General features: G+C 42.8%; 2 protein-coding genes across 3 annotated transcripts in view; one reads left to right on the plus strand and one right to left on the minus strand.

Moving 5' to 3' along the window:
- Nucleotides 1-19,156, plus strand: part of mthfd1l (methylenetetrahydrofolate dehydrogenase (NADP+ dependent) 1 like) — a 200,997-nt gene that overhangs the window by 172,626 nt on the left and 9,215 nt on the right. The gene's annotated exons all lie outside the window — the stretch shown is intronic.
- Nucleotides 1-19,156, minus strand: part of syne1a (spectrin repeat containing, nuclear envelope 1a) — a 166,855-nt gene that overhangs the window by 77,179 nt on the left and 70,520 nt on the right. Inside the window, exons 46-58 of the mRNA XM_046061634.1 lie at nucleotides 15,919-16,126; nucleotides 14,137-14,249; nucleotides 13,533-13,738; nucleotides 13,270-13,431; nucleotides 12,900-13,179; nucleotides 12,086-12,258; nucleotides 10,511-10,820; nucleotides 10,231-10,395; nucleotides 8,289-8,648; nucleotides 6,700-6,836; nucleotides 3,156-3,333; nucleotides 677-859; nucleotides 90-233 (exon numbers count right to left, since the gene is read on the minus strand). Of these exons, the coding sequence (XP_045917590.1) occupies nucleotides 90-233; nucleotides 677-859; nucleotides 3,156-3,333; nucleotides 6,700-6,836; nucleotides 8,289-8,648; nucleotides 10,231-10,395; nucleotides 10,511-10,820; nucleotides 12,086-12,258; nucleotides 12,900-13,179; nucleotides 13,270-13,431; nucleotides 13,533-13,738; nucleotides 14,137-14,249; nucleotides 15,919-16,126 (2,619 nt within the window). The remainder of the gene's footprint in view (nucleotides 1-89; nucleotides 234-676; nucleotides 860-3,155; nucleotides 3,334-6,699; nucleotides 6,837-8,288; nucleotides 8,649-10,230; nucleotides 10,396-10,510; nucleotides 10,821-12,085; nucleotides 12,259-12,899; nucleotides 13,180-13,269; nucleotides 13,432-13,532; nucleotides 13,739-14,136; nucleotides 14,250-15,918; nucleotides 16,127-19,156) is intronic.

Here is a 19,156-nt window from a genome sequence, read left to right on the forward strand (position 1 = left end):
TGTGAGTAATCAGAAGTCTGCTTGTTGAAAACCCCCAGACAGAGTCAGGTGTCACTGTATAAGGAGCATGACTTTGGGCTCCACAGTACCTGTAGTTTGCTGAGCTCCTGTTTCTTGGCTGGAAGGTCGTGTAGCCGAGCACTGCTCTCCTGAACTCTGACCTCTGTGCTGTTCAGCCAGTCCTGCAGAGGCTCAGCATTGGACTCAAACTCCGTCATCTGGGACTGCAGGTTCTGGAAATGTGACACTTAACTTGTCAAATACAACTAGAGAAATTAAATAAACTGATTCTGCACAAACTGACACAACTCACTTTGTTAGATAAAGATAAAATGGAATTATTTATTCAATATACTCGTCAGATTTAAAATGCATAATAAATCCATATTGATATATCTATATGTATACTCTCTGCAGTACTTTATACTTACAATAAATAAATCAAAACCAATTCTGTCTTTAGTTTATTATCTGTATATAAACTGTTACTAAACAGATAGACAACAGGAAAACAGACACATGCTGTGTACAAATACTATGTCTGAATAATTTAAACATCCATACTGCCAGTAAACCTTTATCTAGCAATATAGTCCCTCTAAGATCCAGATTTTCTTTTTCAGGGGACACCTTAGCCAAGAAAGCAGCATTTAAACAAAAGTAAACATTAACCAACCTTGAGTGCATCCTGCCTCATCTGCAGGTTATTCATCAGACTCTTCCAGTCTTCTCTGGCGTTTGCCACCTTGGCCTTGATTCCCTCCACTCTGTCTTTGGACACCACAGCCATCAGCAGCTCCCCACTGGCTCCCACTGTACTCAGCCTGGCTTGGCCATGCTCCCTGTCACTCAAAAACTCCTTTGGGGATACACAGACAAAGACAAAGGATCTGTGACTATTTAACACAAACACAAAGGGAGGGTGGTGTGAAAGTGACAGGAGGAAAAAAAGAAATGGACTGAATGACAATCTTCAACTTCTTTTTGTCTTCCACTTCTGGCTTCTGCAATGGCTAATGGCTAAGTGAAATCAATGTGGTGACTCTCTCTCTCTTTTTTGGTTTCCCAGAATCTCACTTTTCACTGTCAAAAGCAGTAATTAGACCAAGTCATTACTAATTCCATATGCCTGGGCAGAAGGAGGCGCCTGACCCAGGGAGGCAATCACAGATAAGGAAAGTCAGTGAGCCTGAAACGCGTTGGGTTTTTACATAGCTACTCCGTACCCACCCGCAGAAAATGTATACACAGACACACACACACACACACCCCCTCCCTCAGAGCTGAGTCGATGACAGTGGCGCAGCAGGGACCACTCCACCATCTGTGCAGTCAGCACATCACTTACACACACTACAGATTCAGCCTCCTCACACACACACACACACACACACACACACATTTGTACAGTACAACAATACACAAGCATTGAAAGTCTGTGTCTTTCTCTGACACTCTCCATCTCTGTCTCTTTATTTTCTCTCTCTCCTCCCTGTTCATTTAATGTCTTTTTCACACTTGCTACCATTCTCCCCCTGCAATGGATGCCCCTGCCCCTCCCACGCTGGCCCTCCTGGAGGTCAGCCATGTGGAAACATTGTTCCACATTCCTCACCAAGTCAATAATAAATAAAACATGACCGCCTCTATATTCCTCTCTCTCCTCCACCGCCATATACTCTATGACAATCCCTCTCATCCTCAAAGCTAAACTTGAAACTTCTGAAGGAGCATACAAAAACTCTGGCACAGCACTTCTCTTCTTTCACATGCTTTTGGAAATGATCTCTTCAAAGAACCCATTCTGAACTGCCTCTTCACGTGTCCTACCTGCACTTAATAAAAACATCAAATGTTAGAGTAAAATCAGCTTCTGCGCATTCTTACTGCAGAATTATCATCTTACTATTTAAGCTCAGCTCAAAGCAATAATGTTAATTCCTTGGTGGTATTGTAGTGGTGGACAGGGTCAGGTGTCTGAGAGGTAATTAACTGTCTGGTGCAGGGATGTGGGGACATCTACCTTAACCAACAAGCAACCGACTCTTGGCCAGGGCCCTGTGGTGCTCTAAAAAGGATGCCAGACTGTTACACCTGCCAGCTTCTTGGAGAAAGACACAGAGTCTTCTCAGAAAGAGAGAAACACAGATATTTTGAAAAGAAAGGCAAAGAGACCCTGCTGTGGAGCTTTCTCTCATCCCTCTTGGCTATGTGCCCAGTTTGGGCTTTTCCAGCCTACGGCAGGTTGCGCCACTCCAACTAGCCCACCAGAGGACACCCGACAGTGGGCATGTTAATACAGACATCCCCTTGAAAAAGTGGATTGATTTTCAACTATTACATCATTTCACTTTAAGCAATTTCCTTTGTGGTAGCAAGCTTTGTTTAGCCTGCTAAATCCATGCAAAGAAATCAAAAGCTAGCACTAGTTTGTAATTAGCAACTGTGGATTTAGAGTGTACCCAATTTATGAGGATTTAATTTAGCAGCCCAAAGGTGGAAGAACACAAAAACACTTTTATGACAAGATGATTATTGATTTCCTTCCCTCAGGCTGAATAACTCTGGTCTGGTTTAAGTGAATAAATTACACTCTCCTAACTCCACTATCAACAGCTACTTGCTCTGAAATCATTACTGCTTCAGGGGAGCTAGTTAATGGCCAATATTGTGAGACTATATTGGCATTTTCTGTCAAAGTCTTCAGACATTAGAGCATAAATGAGTTTTTTATGTATCCTGCAACCAAGCAAGTTATTAAAAATGAAGGCCCTTCTCAAAAGGCTGGATTAAAACAATATTCAGTGACATTCAAATAAATAACACTTTTCTATCCCTGAATAATATAACAAAATGTGATTCAATCTTTTTTATATTTGCTGTTCTGTGTCTGGTAGGTCTGTCCTGGGAAACGTCTCTGGTTCACAGGAGGTGATGTACTTTATTTTTCCAGCAGAAATAAACATAATCCAAACTGGGTAAGAGCACTCATAGCTGAACAATAAGCTGAAAATGTGTGATTTCTGCAGTGTGCAGTGCAAAAACACCATAAAGGACTGCACATGACCACAATTTTATATCACCACTGTTTTCATAACATAATAATAATTTAACAGATGTCCACTTTAAACAGCTGAGAAAAAGTGATATCTTACTTGGATCCTCTGCAGAGCGGTGGAGGCCTCGGCGACACTCTGTGGCACATCAAAGCATTTGGCGGTGCTGATTTTGGCGTTGACCAACCACTGCTGAAAGTCTCTCAGGGCTGCACGGAACCTCTGCTCCAACAAGCGCTCCTTATTTTGACACTCCCTGGATGCACGAAGACTGAGGCTGGGGGGATAAGAGAAATGTTAAGGATTGATCTAACATGTTCACAGGTTGCAATCCACTTTGAGAAATGAACAAAGGAAGAAAGAAAGGCTACAACCAGAGGAAGTGTTTGCTGTCTACTGCCCATGTGCTCATCAAAACAAGGAGGATACATGTGTAGATGCTCAGCTGCTGTACATACTGTCCTCACATTATGGAGGAGGAGGAGAAAGGAAAGTCTGGGAGATGAGCAGGAGTGAGAAACAGGCAGGTGGAGCAATGGAAAAGTGGGTGAAGTGGAAGCAATGAGCGTTGGGGCAAAGAGGGAGAGTGGGGGATGGTGGTAAGGGGTACAGCGTAGGAGGGGGTTGAGAGGCAACATATGAGTGGGGCAAGAGTTCACAGGGGTGACAAGATGGAGGCAACGAGGGATGACAGATTGATGCTGTAAGAAAAGGGGTGAGATGGAAAGGATGTGGCAGACACAGTATGTAAGGGAGAGGTTACATTTAGGGGCAATGATATATTAAAGGGATACTTTGACATTTTAGTGTGTTGCACTTTATTTCTATTGCTCATATTTACTTCAGAATTTATAGCTGGACCCATATATTACCTACTGTGTGGAGGTTTATAGAAACACCAATACTAATCCAATTTTCATGCTACAGAAGAGAGCAGTAAGAATTGTAAATCTATCGTATTACTATGAACCAACCAACCCACTATTTAGTAACTTACATGCTTTAAAATCTTGTTGTTATCTAGATGATCTTAAAACTGCACAGATGTACAAAGCACACAATAACAATACTTTCTAACTGTATTTAGAGGTTGTTTGAAATAAGAGAGAGACAGGAAACAAGGGAAATGATAAAAATAAAAATTTCTTGTGCAATAGTTGTGGAAGGAAATAAAAAGGTGTAGTTCACTTTTGCAAAAACAAAAAGATTTAAAATATGGTGGGGAAAAAAATAGAAGATGAGGTTGTCTATGTTTATTATTGTTATTATTATTGTTATTATTATTGTTATTATTATTATTGTGTATGATGTGTATGTATTTGACTTCCATGCTAGTTTGTCTCGCTTTGTTTTTGTATAGCTTGCACCTAGTAGTGACAGGGTTGCCTATTAGAATATGTAGAAAGGGTAGTTATAATAATCTAAAGCAATTTAATGTCTTATTTTTATTTGTTTACTTCTATTTGCATACATTTTGGAAATTGTTAATAATGGTCAAAATAAATTACTACTACTCCTACTACAGTATTGTTAGGTTAAGGCAAGATTGTGGTAACAGTGGCGAACATTAATTGCAGGTCTGTGATGGGGCACACATGTCTTCTGTACACCACCTCGACCACCACACTCTTTTTGTTTTGCCTTGCAACATACTGTATAGGACACACTACTCCCCACATTGACAGTGACACTGAATGAATTCTACAGTATGGATGTTATTTTTAGGGATACTGGCCCATGTGATGTTTGGGTAAGTTACACAGTAAAATGACTTTCTTTTGGTGAAAAGGAAACCCTACTTTCATAAACAATATTTACAGTTAATAGCATGCAAAATCTTAATGTAGAAAGGTGATTTCAGGTTAAGATTAAAAAAGAGTCATAGGGTTTCATACATATTGGTTAGTGGGTGAAGGTTAAATGAAGGAGGGAAGAGTGGATGAAGTGAATGACAGCAGGGAAACAAGGTGCACAGCTGTTTAAGCAAGAGTTGCTGTGCAAAGGAAGGCATGAAAAAACAAGGCAAAAATCACACACAACCTTGTACAGACGCACACTTAAACGCACACACACACACACAAATACCCTTGAGTTTTAATGATGCGATTCGAGGGCATGAAAGGGTAGCACAGTGGGGATAGCATGAGTGTGGAAGAAGCACTTTTTTCTGCTGTGACAGACAAAATCTGGCATGTGCTATGAACAAGACGGTGGAGTTACTGCCTTTTCCTCCTCTACCTCCTCTCCTCTGACTCTGTTTTTAATTTTTTTTTTTTTTACTCTGTCTCTCTCTTTGCTTTTCTTTCCGCAGTACTTAATGCAGGACAGGTGCAAAGAGCACACAGGCCAAGTCTATTACAGAATAAAAAGCCAAGTGAATGAGGAAGGTCGCTGTTTTTGCCAATCAGCAGCCAAAGCCAATTACCCGCCAAAGCATCTCCAACAAGCTGACGTCACTCAGGTTGTCTGCCAATAAATGTCACAGTGCTTCATCACACTACCCTGCTCTATCTCCAAGTTAATATTACATAGAAATTAAGTAGATAATTTGTTTTACTGTAGAAGCTCATACTTGTGTGTGCATGTGTTGAATATGTATGGCTGGAAGCATGCATGTTCTTTTGTACGTTCGGCTGTTCTTCTGAAAAGGCACTGCATGGTGTGTTCACAAAGCGCTAAATGAACACACGCTCACTTGTGGGCAAAAAAGCAGGCAATTAGAACTCAGTAAACAGACGAAGGCATGCAATGTATCAGCATGGAAAAAAGACCATCCACACGTATCCGATTTCCCTCAAATCACACTCAGCCTTGCTTATAATTAAACCCGAGAAGGACACACACCAAAACAAACAAAGTGAACAAGTGGAGGTAAAGAGATGGTAGCTAAATGTCGCATAGCAATTTGTGGCTCTGGTGCTCTCTGTCATCTTTCACCTTCGTCTGGCTGACACACGTCAGGACTCAAGGTGTGTGAGATGGCCACATACATACACAAACACACTTCTCTAACACAAATAGGCTTGTAAAACTGAGCACTAATCCTGCCCACTCAGACATGCGAAAGGTATTTCTGGGAGAGAATGTTGCCCTTTTTTTACTGTGGTTCTTGGATTAATTTGCTGTGTTATGGAATGAATGAGTGTGGTATGCATGGTCTTATTATGTGCAGGACACATTCCCTATGGGGCTTACAACATGGCTCAGCAATAGGGTTAAAATCTTTATCACAGTTTTATTAAAGACATATTTGGAGTCAGATATTACAGAACAGCAAACATATGCAAAATCCTATAAATAATCTGAGCAATGTTCAAAGACATTATGCCATTGTGCGAAGCAGCTATGTTCCGCGGTTGTTGCTTGCATGAGACCAAATTATTTTATATGTAAAAAAGTTCTTAACTAATTTGTTGGTTTTTAAATTAAAACTTGATCTGATTAAGTCAATTGAACAGAAATGTATAGAACAATAACATGCTAAAATCATTTCATCCTGATATACATCTGCTGAAAGTCCATAAATTACAATATTAGGTTAGCCTTAGCCAATAAATCTCAGCTTTGTGCCAAATCCACATGATGAAAACACACAGAGGTATTATCCACCACACACTGTTTACTAAAGCAGAAATACACTCACCTGTTGTGCTGTTTGATAAGAGCGGTGACCCGGTCTGATTGTGAGCCCAGGTCTCTGGAGTAATGTACCAGGTCGTTCAGCTGGCCCTTCAACTTCTCTGCCATCGGCTCTGCGCTCTGCAAGCCCTCCAGTATATCCTTAACAACACAAAACAGACACCAGCTGGATCAGTGTGTGTGCTAAGGAAAGGCAAGCACCTAACGGATCTGTATGACACCCTTCAATAAGTGCACTTGCATTCTTATTCACACCCTGGCTTGGTCCTTTTCGCACATTCTCACACACACACACGCGCGCGCGCGTGCGCTTCAACACATACTCACAGTGCTGCTTGTACAATAGCATTTCTGTTCTTCTCGGAGTGTGGCAGGAAGGAGCTGTGGATAACGTTCTCCCGCTCTCTGTAACGTGCCTCACATTCTGGACTCACACAGTCATGAAATCCTGTCCCATGAAATATGTACAAGCTCTCTCTCTGACTCTCACTTGCTCACTGTCTTTCTGACGTATTACCAATAAACCCTCCCTCCCCCTCTGTTCTCGTGGAACCGTTGCTCTCTTCTCCCTCTTCTCCTTCCCTCCTCCTATCATTCTACTACTTTCTCTTCCCTGCTCTCTCCTCCTCCCACTCCTTGCACTCGTTCCCTCTTACACATTTTTCCTCCCTCTCACTCTCTCACGCTCTCTCCCGGTGGAATTCAGCTGTCAGCCCTCACAGATGCAGGATCGGTTCAAACGCACACAAATGAGCGCGTATCGAAAACAAGGCTAAATGCAGGAAACAAGCTGGAGGAGGAGAGAGAGAAGCAGAGGAGGGGGAAGACTCCTCCTCTGTTCTTTGACAGCCCCAAATTGAGGAAAACCAGAGGAGGGCATGGCCGAAGAAGCCCAGGGAGGAGTTTGGGAGTGTACATGCTGGCATGGCTATGATAATACAGAGAAACTGTCACACTGTAAACATCTTGTGAAGGTTAGAAACAGAGCAGCAGGGGAGGTGAGGAGCAAGAGCACCTAAGAAACAACCCCTGCAGTCAAGAAAGACATTATTGTACACTTCAGTTCAAACAAGAGTACAAAGAGGGGAAGGAATGGAAAGGGGGAATGCTTGGGAGCAAGAGATAGTGGAAAATAATGGCAAAACAAAAGGGGGAGGGGTAGAGGGGACAGAAGGGGAAGACAGAATGAGGAGAAAACAAGGGGAAACTGATGGGATTGTAGCTGTCACTCCTTCGCCATCCCAGCAAAGCTGATTTACAAACTAATCTGTTTTTGGGATTTACAAATAGAATGGATAATTACTGACAGAGAAAGCATAGCTGAATGCAGAGGATGTATGCACATTGTGTTTGTGTGCCTGTGGGTACTTTCCATCAAACAATGCTAATCACCTTCTCTAAAATTAACATGGTACAGTGCTGAACAGTTGCCACGGTCAGCTTTTTAGACATCATAGTTCGCCAACCCAAATCCCAGCTGAATAGAAGAGTTTTTATTATTTATCATTTTTTAAATAAACTATTGTGAGCAGATGAACAGTGAATAATTTAGACATTATGCTGCCATTTATTTAAAATCTCATGCTACTATACCTTAGCCAGCTGCCATCCCTCCACTGCTTCTTCGCCGTTGCTCCGCCCCTCAGCTTTAATCAACTCCTGGCTCCACCCTCTGAGCCGTCCATCCAGCTCTTTCAATTCGTCCTCCAGCCTGGCGGTCAGGCGGTCATATTCCTCCTCTGCGGCTGTAGCAGCAGCCAGGGCCCCCTCCAGCCCGTCCCTGGCCCTCAGGGCGGCCCCCTCCCACTGCTCGAGAGCCTGGGACAGCGCCCCCAGCTGTCGGTCCATGGCCTCGCAGCCACCCGCTGCTGTGTGCTCCGCCGTGCACGCTGCGCTCCGACGCACACGGCTGAGGCGCTCTCGGCCCTCCAGTAGCCGACACTCCACACGCTCCTGGAGAGATAGGTAAGATGGTCAGGAGACAAAGTTGCTACGGAAACTGTGGCTACGGAAACTGCAACCTCCGGATGTGCAGTCGATTCTATTTAAAGCTGCCTACACAGATTTCATACGTCTCTTGCTCATTCAATTTCTGTTTTCTATCTCTTGCACCATTAGTTCTGATGTCCTGTATTTTCATTTGCTATCTCAGTATTCTCTCACTATTACTAATTTCATCCTCCCTCTCCGCCTCCACCTCTCATTCTGTGTAGAAAGGTAGCACTTTCCAGAGTGTGAAAAGGAAACACTTGAGTGTGATGCGATAGCAGTGAGCTGATAGAGAAATTAAAAAGAAGAAAAAAAAAGGCATCTGATCATTTTAGTATGTGCAAGTAGAAGGATATGAACATTAACCTTGAGACCATGAATGGGAAATGAAAATGGTGCAACTAGCTTGTGTATACAACAAATTATATTTCCCCTCCTACTGAAGTGCTTCACACCATGGCTGTACAAACACACATTTATAATGTGATAATTAGGACCCATGTGTGAAATTTAAATGCAAATCAATATCTCCTCACATATTTTCTCTCATCTGTAATTGCAGAATTATTGAACAGGGAAAAACTTAGACATTCATTTCCCTGCTCCTCTCTTTTCCCTTATTTTACTTATTAGCAGTAAAATGTGCCAGGAGACATAGAGATATTTGGCTGTGATATTGGAACAAACTGAGAACCAATTCTGATTCCCTACATAGTTTGCCCTCCTTCATAGCAGGAGTCCATTAAGATTAGATAGGTTCAGATAATTCAGCAATCAGTTTCCCTAGCAACAGATAATACATATTACACCTTTAAACTGGGTTTAGTTTCACAAACACACAACACATCCTTGAGGCTAAGACTTACACGTGGTGTTAATACAATAAAACATTGCTTACTGTTACATTCAAAATAAAAAATATACTCAACCATCTTTCAGCGACACTAGGTTGAATTATTATTCTGAAATACTCTTACAGAGTGTAATACTGATGTACATAGAGGTAAAACTATATAAAAATGTTAATAACATCACACAACAACATAAAACAAAAGTAATATGGTCCAATGTAGAATGAATCAAAATATAATAATAAACTTCAACAAAACCTCAGTGCTCACAAAAAAATCTACAATGCCATGACAACTGGGCAAACTATTTATCTGCTGATAAATATTACGTGAAATCATCAAACACTCCAGCAAAGCTGCTAAATGTACATTATGATGTATCTCAAATGGCACATCTGATTTTAAATAGATTAAGTTCAAATAAATGTAAAATAGTTTGCTTTGACAATGATGTCAAAGTCATAAAATTACGGCACACCTATGCCCACTCTTCAGCACAATAGGCTTGTCACCTGTCAGATGTGGTACACTATTATCTGTCAATGTATGGATCAGGAACTGATAAGGACTTTCTTCGGGAATTGTTAAATTGTCAAATCTTGAAAAAAGTGACAACAGTGTATACAAAGAGAACAAAAGGAGTGTCAGCCGGCATCAACAAGAGGATTTTTTTGTATGTTGACACCCTGCCTTACCCTCACTTCTGACAGTTTCTTTTTGATGGAGGCAGAGTCTCCTGATGTATCAGACCAATGCTGTAACTCCTCTCCAGCAGTCATCAGCCAATCAGTGAGCTCCCTAACAGCCTCCAGGTATTCTTGGTGTTCCAACACCACAGCCTGCGCAAGACGTACTCTCTCCTAAAGACACAAACAGTCAACAGTGACTCTAAAATAAATGTACTTATTCAGTAGTTCGTCATATTACTATAAAGGTATGTTACTAAATATACAGAAAGATAAAGTAACATCATACCTCCACTAGGGCTGTGAGGTCATCAAACTGTGCCTGCAGCTGGGTGCGGGCACCATGGTTAAAGCTTGCATCACCAGTCTTCTTGAACAGTTCTCTGGCTTTTTCTTCAAGGCTGGACAGTGCCACCTGGTGGTCTTCCAGGTCAGCCAGCAGGGCTCGAAGTCTCTCTAGCTGGGAGGCTTTTTCCCTGGGCCCTGGCTGAGGGGTGAGAGGGGCACAGACCTCCCGCTCTACAGCCTCCATCCAGCACCGCACCTGGGTAGCACTCTCCAGGTATCCTCCCCACTGTGACACGGTCCACTCCAATCGACTAGAGGGAGGAACAGATCTCTGTGTTAGTCTTTGACTGGCACATTTAAGAATTATACAATTTTAATAAACTGAAAAAAATCTGACTAAATATATCCAATATGTTTGCAGGGGCTTTAAAATCTGCTAAAATGTACAAATCATCTAATTAAAATTATAACAACACAACACAATTAAGTGGATGTTGAATCCTTGTCTAACAGGCATATTTATTTCAGTGATATCATCTATGTATAAAAATGTCTGAAGTGTAAGTAAAAAGTAATAATAGTGTTTCCCTTTTTTAGAGCTACCCAAGGATACTAACAACTGACAAATATATGTTATCTGGTTCCTATAAACTCTGATAATTGTGGTACATAAAATCTTTACATATAATGCTCAAGACAAAACATACTGTGTACATTTCTACTTTCATACACAGGTAGAGTATGCTGTATGTTTCATACCTATTATATGGCCAAGAATTTAAATGGTCTGTAATATTGGCTTTTAGTGCATTGATCCCCTTTTATTGGGTGGTTCAAAGACACATGGGCACAAATATACACACCCACAATTTTCCTTGCCATCTGTTACCACTGCATGTACAAATAACGCCAATATCTGCACACTCACACAGACCTCTGTTTCACCTGCTACCCCTTGCCTCCTGTTATCCCTTTCCTTTAAAACACAAACATACCCCATGTGTGACCCACTGTTTGCCATCCACCATTTAGTCCCTAATGAGATCATTTTTTTCTAGGAGGGGCCATAATTGCTCAATTAAACATACACACCCAAACGGGTGCATGTGCATGCTGTCATGCACGCGCGCGCACACACACACACACACACACACACACACACACACAGAAAACAACACACTAAATCAAATACATCAATCAGAGTTACAAAATGAGACAAATACTTCTAATTATGTATTTAACCTAATGGTAATTAATGGCATTGAGACATCAATCTATCATAATGAAAATAACCCGTTCCCAAGAGAGAGGATTTTCTGGCACACATGTAAATGGTCTCTAGAATGTGTCCAGGGGTAAATGTTTTAATGTCACATAAAAAAGCAAGAATCAAGAATGGTTGATTGGTTTTTTGTTCAGTGCAGTTTGTCCAGTTTCTGTGCAATTCTACCATAAAATGATGACAGAATATAAGGTTAAAGGCAGGAATAATGCTGTATAAATAGCTTTAACTGCACATATGGGGACTAAACTGTTGGATTATAATCTAGGTGAAGGAACAAGGTGAGCAGTCTACCTGTGGCAGCTCATGGCAGTCACAAGCAGAGTGGCCCACGCATCCTCCACTTCTTGCAGCTGAGAGCGGACCACTTCCTGTCCGGCGGCTCCATAGCTGCGCAGGGCCAACTCGCCCTTACCCATCGCCATATTTAGCTTGACCTCCCCTTCCCCCTTCAAAAGCAGGATGTCCTGTACAAACAAAGCAGGGTCAGAGTGAACTGGATTTAGACATCAGAATTTTGGATTAATACTTTCTCAAGCAGACAGCCCCCTCTTGTGTTCACTTGAAGAACCGTAGACTGTAGATCAGATAAGATTAGATTAGATTCAATTTTATTGTCATTGCACATGTCAATAGGTACAAAGCAATGAAAGGCAGATTGCATCAAGAAGTGCTTAAGCAATAATTAAAGAATATATGATACAGTAATATACAAAGTGCAAGGTATGAATAATATATAAATATAAATATGTGTCTACATGAATGTCTGTAGCTACAGTTACCTGTAGGCTATTAACAGGCTATGACTATGACTATGGTATTACAGCATGAATAACTATACAGTATGTACAGTGGAGCAAAATGTCATTATTGGAGGGATTATACAGTATGTACAGTAGTGCATACTGTATAATAGTAGTACTAATAACAATAACTGTCTGACCAAAAAAGCTCTATTGGAGTATCTTGATTAAATAAAGAACAATTTAAATGTGTGAATTCTTAAAGCTTTGAGCTTTCAACAACAATAAAGGATTGCATTTCATTGTATATAATATTTCATGCATTATAGATGTTTATAGTTTACTAGACAAAAAACATCTCTCACCTGCACAGTCTCCAGCCTCTGCTCTAACTGCTCTTTGGTCCCCATAGTGCTGTCTACTGTACCCAGTCTCTCCTGGATCTCTTCCAGCCAGACCCAGACCCCTTGGAGGGTCTCTCCAAAGGCCTGGCTTTCTTGGCAGCTTCGCAGCCGCTCCCTGGCTGCCTTCAGCAGGGCCTGGTGCTCCATCTGGAGCTGGCCTGTCACTTTGACCTCTCCTCCTGACCCCCGGCCTGCTTCAGACAGTGACTGGGCCTCCTGACAGAGATGCTCGATGGAGTCCCTTGTAAGAGACAAAGGTATGTTATTGTTCAGAATATTTAACAGCCCATGCTGTGCCATCTATAACATATGGCCTCACACACCCACATACCTTCTTGCAAGCAGCTCCTTATGGAGGTTTTCCATCTTCTTCAGCTCCTCTGCGGTGTCTGCAGCTCCTTGCTGGTTCTCTGCCCCAAGAACAGGCTCACTCTTGAGGCTGAGATCTATCTGCTTCAGCCAGTCTCTTATACCCTTTACACAGCCATTAAAACTGAGGAGGAGAGGGAATGGGGAGGAGAGGAGAGGCATATTTGCATTTAATTAAAATTCCTTTGCACAACAATATGTAAGAGAACATGAATGAATACTTACTTTTGCAGAAGGTCTATAAGCTCTTCCATGTCTCGTCGGCTCTGAGAGCAGCTGTCCAGGTAGTTCCTCCACTCTCTCTGACAGGAGAAGAGATGTTCTTGGACCTGTGCTGCTCCAGCTTTAGGCAGGTGAAGCTGGAGCCTCTCGGCTTCCTCACAAACCTGAGAGAGACGCTCCTCACCCTCTGATGTCCGCTCTACTGACACCTGTGGATGGGGGAGGAGGAACATGATGTTAATAAAAACTGATATTTACCTGCTAATTTAAAGAAATAAAGAGCAAAAACGTCAGATCTAGACTTGTACAGTATTTCATGATGATTCTTTTCTAGAAGATAATATGGTAAATTATGTGGAAGTTCTGAAATAATTGCTAAATATTAACTTAAATATTTACTCTGATATAATTATTACTTGCTTTAATGTCTTACCTTCATTAATCCAATATAAAATAATTTTGGTATGTCCGAGTTTGATAGCATCTAGTATCTACAAGTGAAAACTGAAAAATCTGAATATGCTTTCAGTTTACCACAATGCCCTAACAACTGCACAATGAGAAATGCAGCACAAAATAACATATATTTTATGACATGTAATAGTACCTTTAGCCTTTCGAACTTGGTTCTAATGATGGCAGCATCTCCAGATTGATTAGAACATTCTGTCAGCTGCAACTTCAGATCTGCAAGCCAGGAGTGGAAGTCTTGGACGAGCTCTGCTTGGAGGAACAGAAAGAACAGGTGAACTAAAAGCAAACAAAATATATGATGACAAGTCGAGAAAAGGCAAAGAAGATTTAAGAGTGGAGGAACCCGAAGGAGGAGAGCGTGAAGCTGCGATGTGTTGAGGCAGATGGGAGGTGTGGGCGTGTCCATGCTGTGCAGCGCTGGGTTGCCTTGCCAACAAGCACAAAATGACTCCCTCGAGAGCAGATGTGACGAGAGCAACATTACTCTCCGAGGCACAGGTGTGTGTCTGAGCAATGAGAGCACACCGGTGTACCAGACAGTGTGTGTCAGTGGAGTGTGGGTTGTAGTGGGCGGATTAAGTGTGCTCTGGGGAAAAATGTAGGATAATCAACACTAAATCTGTTGCACCACTAACATGAACAAATGACACTGCATCATGTAGTTTTGCACTGTTTGATAGGGTACTCCTGAGATTTTAAGTGCTTTTAAAATGTTTATTTCTCCTTATAAGGGAATAAGTTGTAGTGACTACCTGAGTGCAGTTACATAAATCAGTTAATGTATCTGGTGGAGGGAGGCCTGGAATTTCATCATTTTAGGGGCAAGGCCACTTGGCCTTTGGTGTTGTCAGTTTTTTGAGGGAACAAAGGCCAAATGCAGGGGCAGCAAGGCCATCAAATAAAACAATGATTTTAAGTCCATGTGAATTATGAATTTATCTTAAGGGTTAAGAAATAAATATTTTTTTTCTAATTTGTTAATGCTTGTCAATTAACAAAATAACCATTCATCGGGGATGCTGGAAGTCAGTCACAGTTGGGGGTGGTGGCAGAAGTCTATATGGCGCTAAATGGTGTGCAATGTTCATGTTTTCCTTTTTGTATTAATTTGATTGACCAGAAACTTACATCTAATGTCTATAAACAATTTGAAAATGTTTTACATTGCAGCAGTCAGCAAACTTGAACACCAGCATACGTCATGTCAAAGCAGCCACAGCAACTACAAAGTCAACAGGCACTAATTCATGAGAACGGCAAACAGATGAAGAGGGAGAGCCAGCACCTGGACGAGAGAGAGTTATGACTTACAACCAGTTCATCATGGACATTTCATAGAGAAAAGTGTATATAATGCAAATCTGTTTGTCACTGTTAACAAAGACTCCAGTCTGCAGTGTAGTTCATGCACTTTACTGATAAATCGACCAACTCAGTCAACCTCAGAAGTTCACTAAGTCACAGTTTTGCGGCATTGACAGGATCAGGGTGAGTTTGATTACATCTTCTAGTTGCCCGGTACTAGATTTGTGTCAAACTATTATAATAAACAGCCTGGTTTTTCAGCAGTTCATACAAGGCTTGAAATCGAACCCAATATGTGCGCAGCGTTTCACATGTTGCTCAATAAGAATTCAGAATCTCAACAAAAAGACACTGCTGTCTAAAAACCGTATTGACAGGAGGCAGAGAAGGGAAAGAGGCAGAGAAGAAAAATCATCTACACAAAGGGCACATCCTTTCTTGATGAGTATAAGGCCAAACTGAGGGGGTACGGCGGAAATTCCTGTCCTGGATGGAGGTAAATAACAATTAAGACCTCCAGCAGAGAATTTAATAAACCATCAAACCGAAACTATCCAGACTAAATCTAATGCACAAAATACAAACTAAAGCATACATTCATATCTCCTACCATTGAAGTGGAGCTGTAATCCATCCTGCAGGTTGCCCCTGGTCTTGGCACAGCGCTGGGCAACAGCCTCTGTTCGCTTAGCAATGGAGGTGAGGTCAGAGGAGAGGCATGACAGCTCCTGAGAGGGATGAGACCTACACAGGGCACTCAAGGCATCTCTAGCCGAGTCCATGTCTGCCCTCTGCTGCTGCACAACACTCTGCAGGTCCTGTAAATGAAAAGTAGTGAGGAAAAAAAAGACAAAATTTCATATACAGTATATTCATAATTATGGCTACAGGGTGATGGAAAGAGTAGAGACTGTGACACGTACTGTATCCACCTTACAAATGTGTCCCACAGCTAGAATTTCTGCCAGCTCAAAGAATGCTGTTATGTAGCTATGTAGTAGAGCAGTGGTCTGAAATATGACACAGACTTTGGTACAGGTGATCGTGGGTTCGATTCCCGGTCAGGGCGGGGGTATCCAGGTGGACCCTTAGAAAAGGTCCTTAATGCTACTTGCCTACCTCAGACATGAGTGAAACCGCAAATACAAGAGCCATACCGGCCCGGGTCAACAAGGTCCGCGTCAGGTGCTAGGGAACCAGGGCAACCTGATGACAAATGGGCAACTGGAACAAAGACATTCATGGACTAGAGCAGAAATCTGATGCAATGCTACTATACAAGCAATCCCGGTGAGAGGGGTTATATGCAGAGACTATGGGATATATGGATGCTTCGAAACCCATCATCAACACTGACAAAGAAACAACTCCTAGCTCAGTGTTCTAACATCCACAAACGGAAGCTCCTATCACAACTAGAGACTGATGAGGTACAACAAATATGCTACGGCAAGGGGGAGCCGGGACGACAGGTCAGCAGGGAGATGTCATCATCATCCCCATACTCAGAGATTGGTGGCTGGAGTCCCAAGTACAACTACCAATATTGACAAAGTACCCTCTGAAAGTCTGCTAGAAGATGTGAATGCAGCACTGTAGCACTGCATACTATCCCTACTAAAGCCATAACCGAGTCCAATGAGCTGATGTAGGCCACAGCAACAGTGATCCTAGAGAACACCACAAGCCACAAAGAGCCTTAACCCCCATGGAGGAGAAGGCTAGAGGCCAAGATCAAGGCAAAACAAAGAGAGGTTAGTCAGCTCTCAGAGCTACAGAAAGGTGCAAAGAAGGGGCTACCTAAGAAATACAACAAGCTGTCAATACCTGAGGCTCTGGAGACGGCCAAACAAAGATTTAGCGCTCTGGCTTCCCGCCTAAAGAGATACAAGGGAGAAGCAGAAGGAGAATAAACTGGATGTTCTCCACTGAAATATCCAAAGTATACTCTCAGTGGCAGGGTAATGACACAAGATCAGATCCACCCAGGGCTGAGACTGAACAGTACTGGAAGAACATATGGGAGAAAGAGGCATCCCACAACACCAATGCTCAGTGGCTAGTGGATCTAAGAAAAGATCACAGCAATCTCCCAGAACAAGATCCAGTAACCATTACAACGGCAGACATCCAAGAAAGAATGGCAGGTATGAAGAGCTGGACAGCACCAGGCCCTGACATGATCCACACCTACTGGCTGAAGAAACTAACTGCATTCCTTGAACGCCTGGCTGCACAAATGAACCAGCTGCTGATGGATGGGACCCACCCAGCATGGTTAACCCAAGGACAGACAGTCCTGATCATGAAGGATCCCCAGAAGGAAACAATCCAATCCAACTACCGGCCATTAACCTGCCTCTGCACAACATGGAAGCTCCTGTCAGGCATCATAGCGGCTAAGATGAGTACGCACATGGCTGAATACATGGACAGGGCCCAGAAGAGAATGGGTAGTAATACCAGGGGAGCCAAGCACCAGCTACTGGTTGATAGAGCAGTCATTCGAGACTGCAAGACCAAGCAGACCAATCTGTGAACTGCCTGGATTGACTACAAGAAAGCCTACGACTCACTGCCACATACATGGATACTGGAATACTTGGAAATGTACAAGATAAACAGGACACTAATAGCCTTCATCAAGAACTCAATGGGGATGTGGAAAACAAGTTTAGAAGCCAACTCATAGCCAATTGCACAAGTCACCATCAAGTGCAGCTATATACCAAGGTGATGCACTATTCCCGCTGCTGTTCTGCATAGGCCTGAACCCCCTCAGCCAGTTCATCTCAAAGACTGGCTGGATACCGGTGCCGAAGTGGAACAACCATCAGTCACCTCCTCTACATGGATGACATCAAGCTGTATGCCAGAAATGAGCAAGACATCGACTCAGTGATCCACATTACCAGGATCTACGAACGTCGTTCGGACTGGACAAGTGTGGTCGCATGGTATCAAAAAGAGGGAAGATGATCAGAACCCAGGGGGTTGAACTACCAGAAGGCCACATTGTTCAGGACAGCTCCAAATACCTTGGGGTGCCGCAGGCTAACGGAAACCATGAGGAGGCAGCAAGGACGTCCGCCACAGCCAAATACATACAGAGAGTAAGGCAGGTCCTGAAAAGTCAGCTAAATGGGAAGAACAAGATCTGAGCCATCAACACATACGCCCTGCCAGTCATCAGATACCCCGCTGGTATAATAAACTGGCCAAAGGAGGAAATAGAGGTCACTGACGTCAAGACAAGAAAGCTCCTCACAATGCATGGAAGGTTTCACCCCAAATCCAGCACCCTGAGACTGTCCACCAAGTGTAGCGACGGAGGCCGAGGGCTAGTGAGTGTCAAGACCACTGTCCTGGATGAAACGACAAAGATCCAAGAGTACTTCAGGAACATGGACCCCAAAGATGAAGGGCTTAGTGAATACCTCAGGCAGCAGAAGCCCGAGGGTGAGGACAAGGAAGATGAATGGAGGGACAAGCCGCTGCACGGCATGTACCACAGACAAATAGAAGAAGTAGCTGAAGAAATCCTACCAGTGGCTGGAAAAGGCTGGACTAAAGGACAGCACAGAAGCGCTAATCATGGCGGCACAAGAACAGGCACTCAGTACAAGATCAATAGAGGCTGGGGTCTACCACACCAGGCAGGACCCCAGACTGTGAAAGGATGCCCCTGAGACAGTACAGCACATAACAGCAGGGTGTAAGATGTAGGCAGGAACAGTGTACATGGAACGCCATAACCAGGTAGCTGTCATAGAGTACAGGAACATCTGCCATGAGTATGGGCTGGAAGTCCCAAGGTCAAAATGGAAGAAACCTCCTAAGGTAGTTGA

This window comes from Micropterus dolomieu, linkage group LG10, assembly GCF_021292245.1.
Source record: "Micropterus dolomieu isolate WLL.071019.BEF.003 ecotype Adirondacks linkage group LG10, ASM2129224v1, whole genome shotgun sequence".
Classification (NCBI taxonomy): Eukaryota; Metazoa; Chordata; class Actinopteri; order Centrarchiformes; family Centrarchidae; genus Micropterus; species Micropterus dolomieu.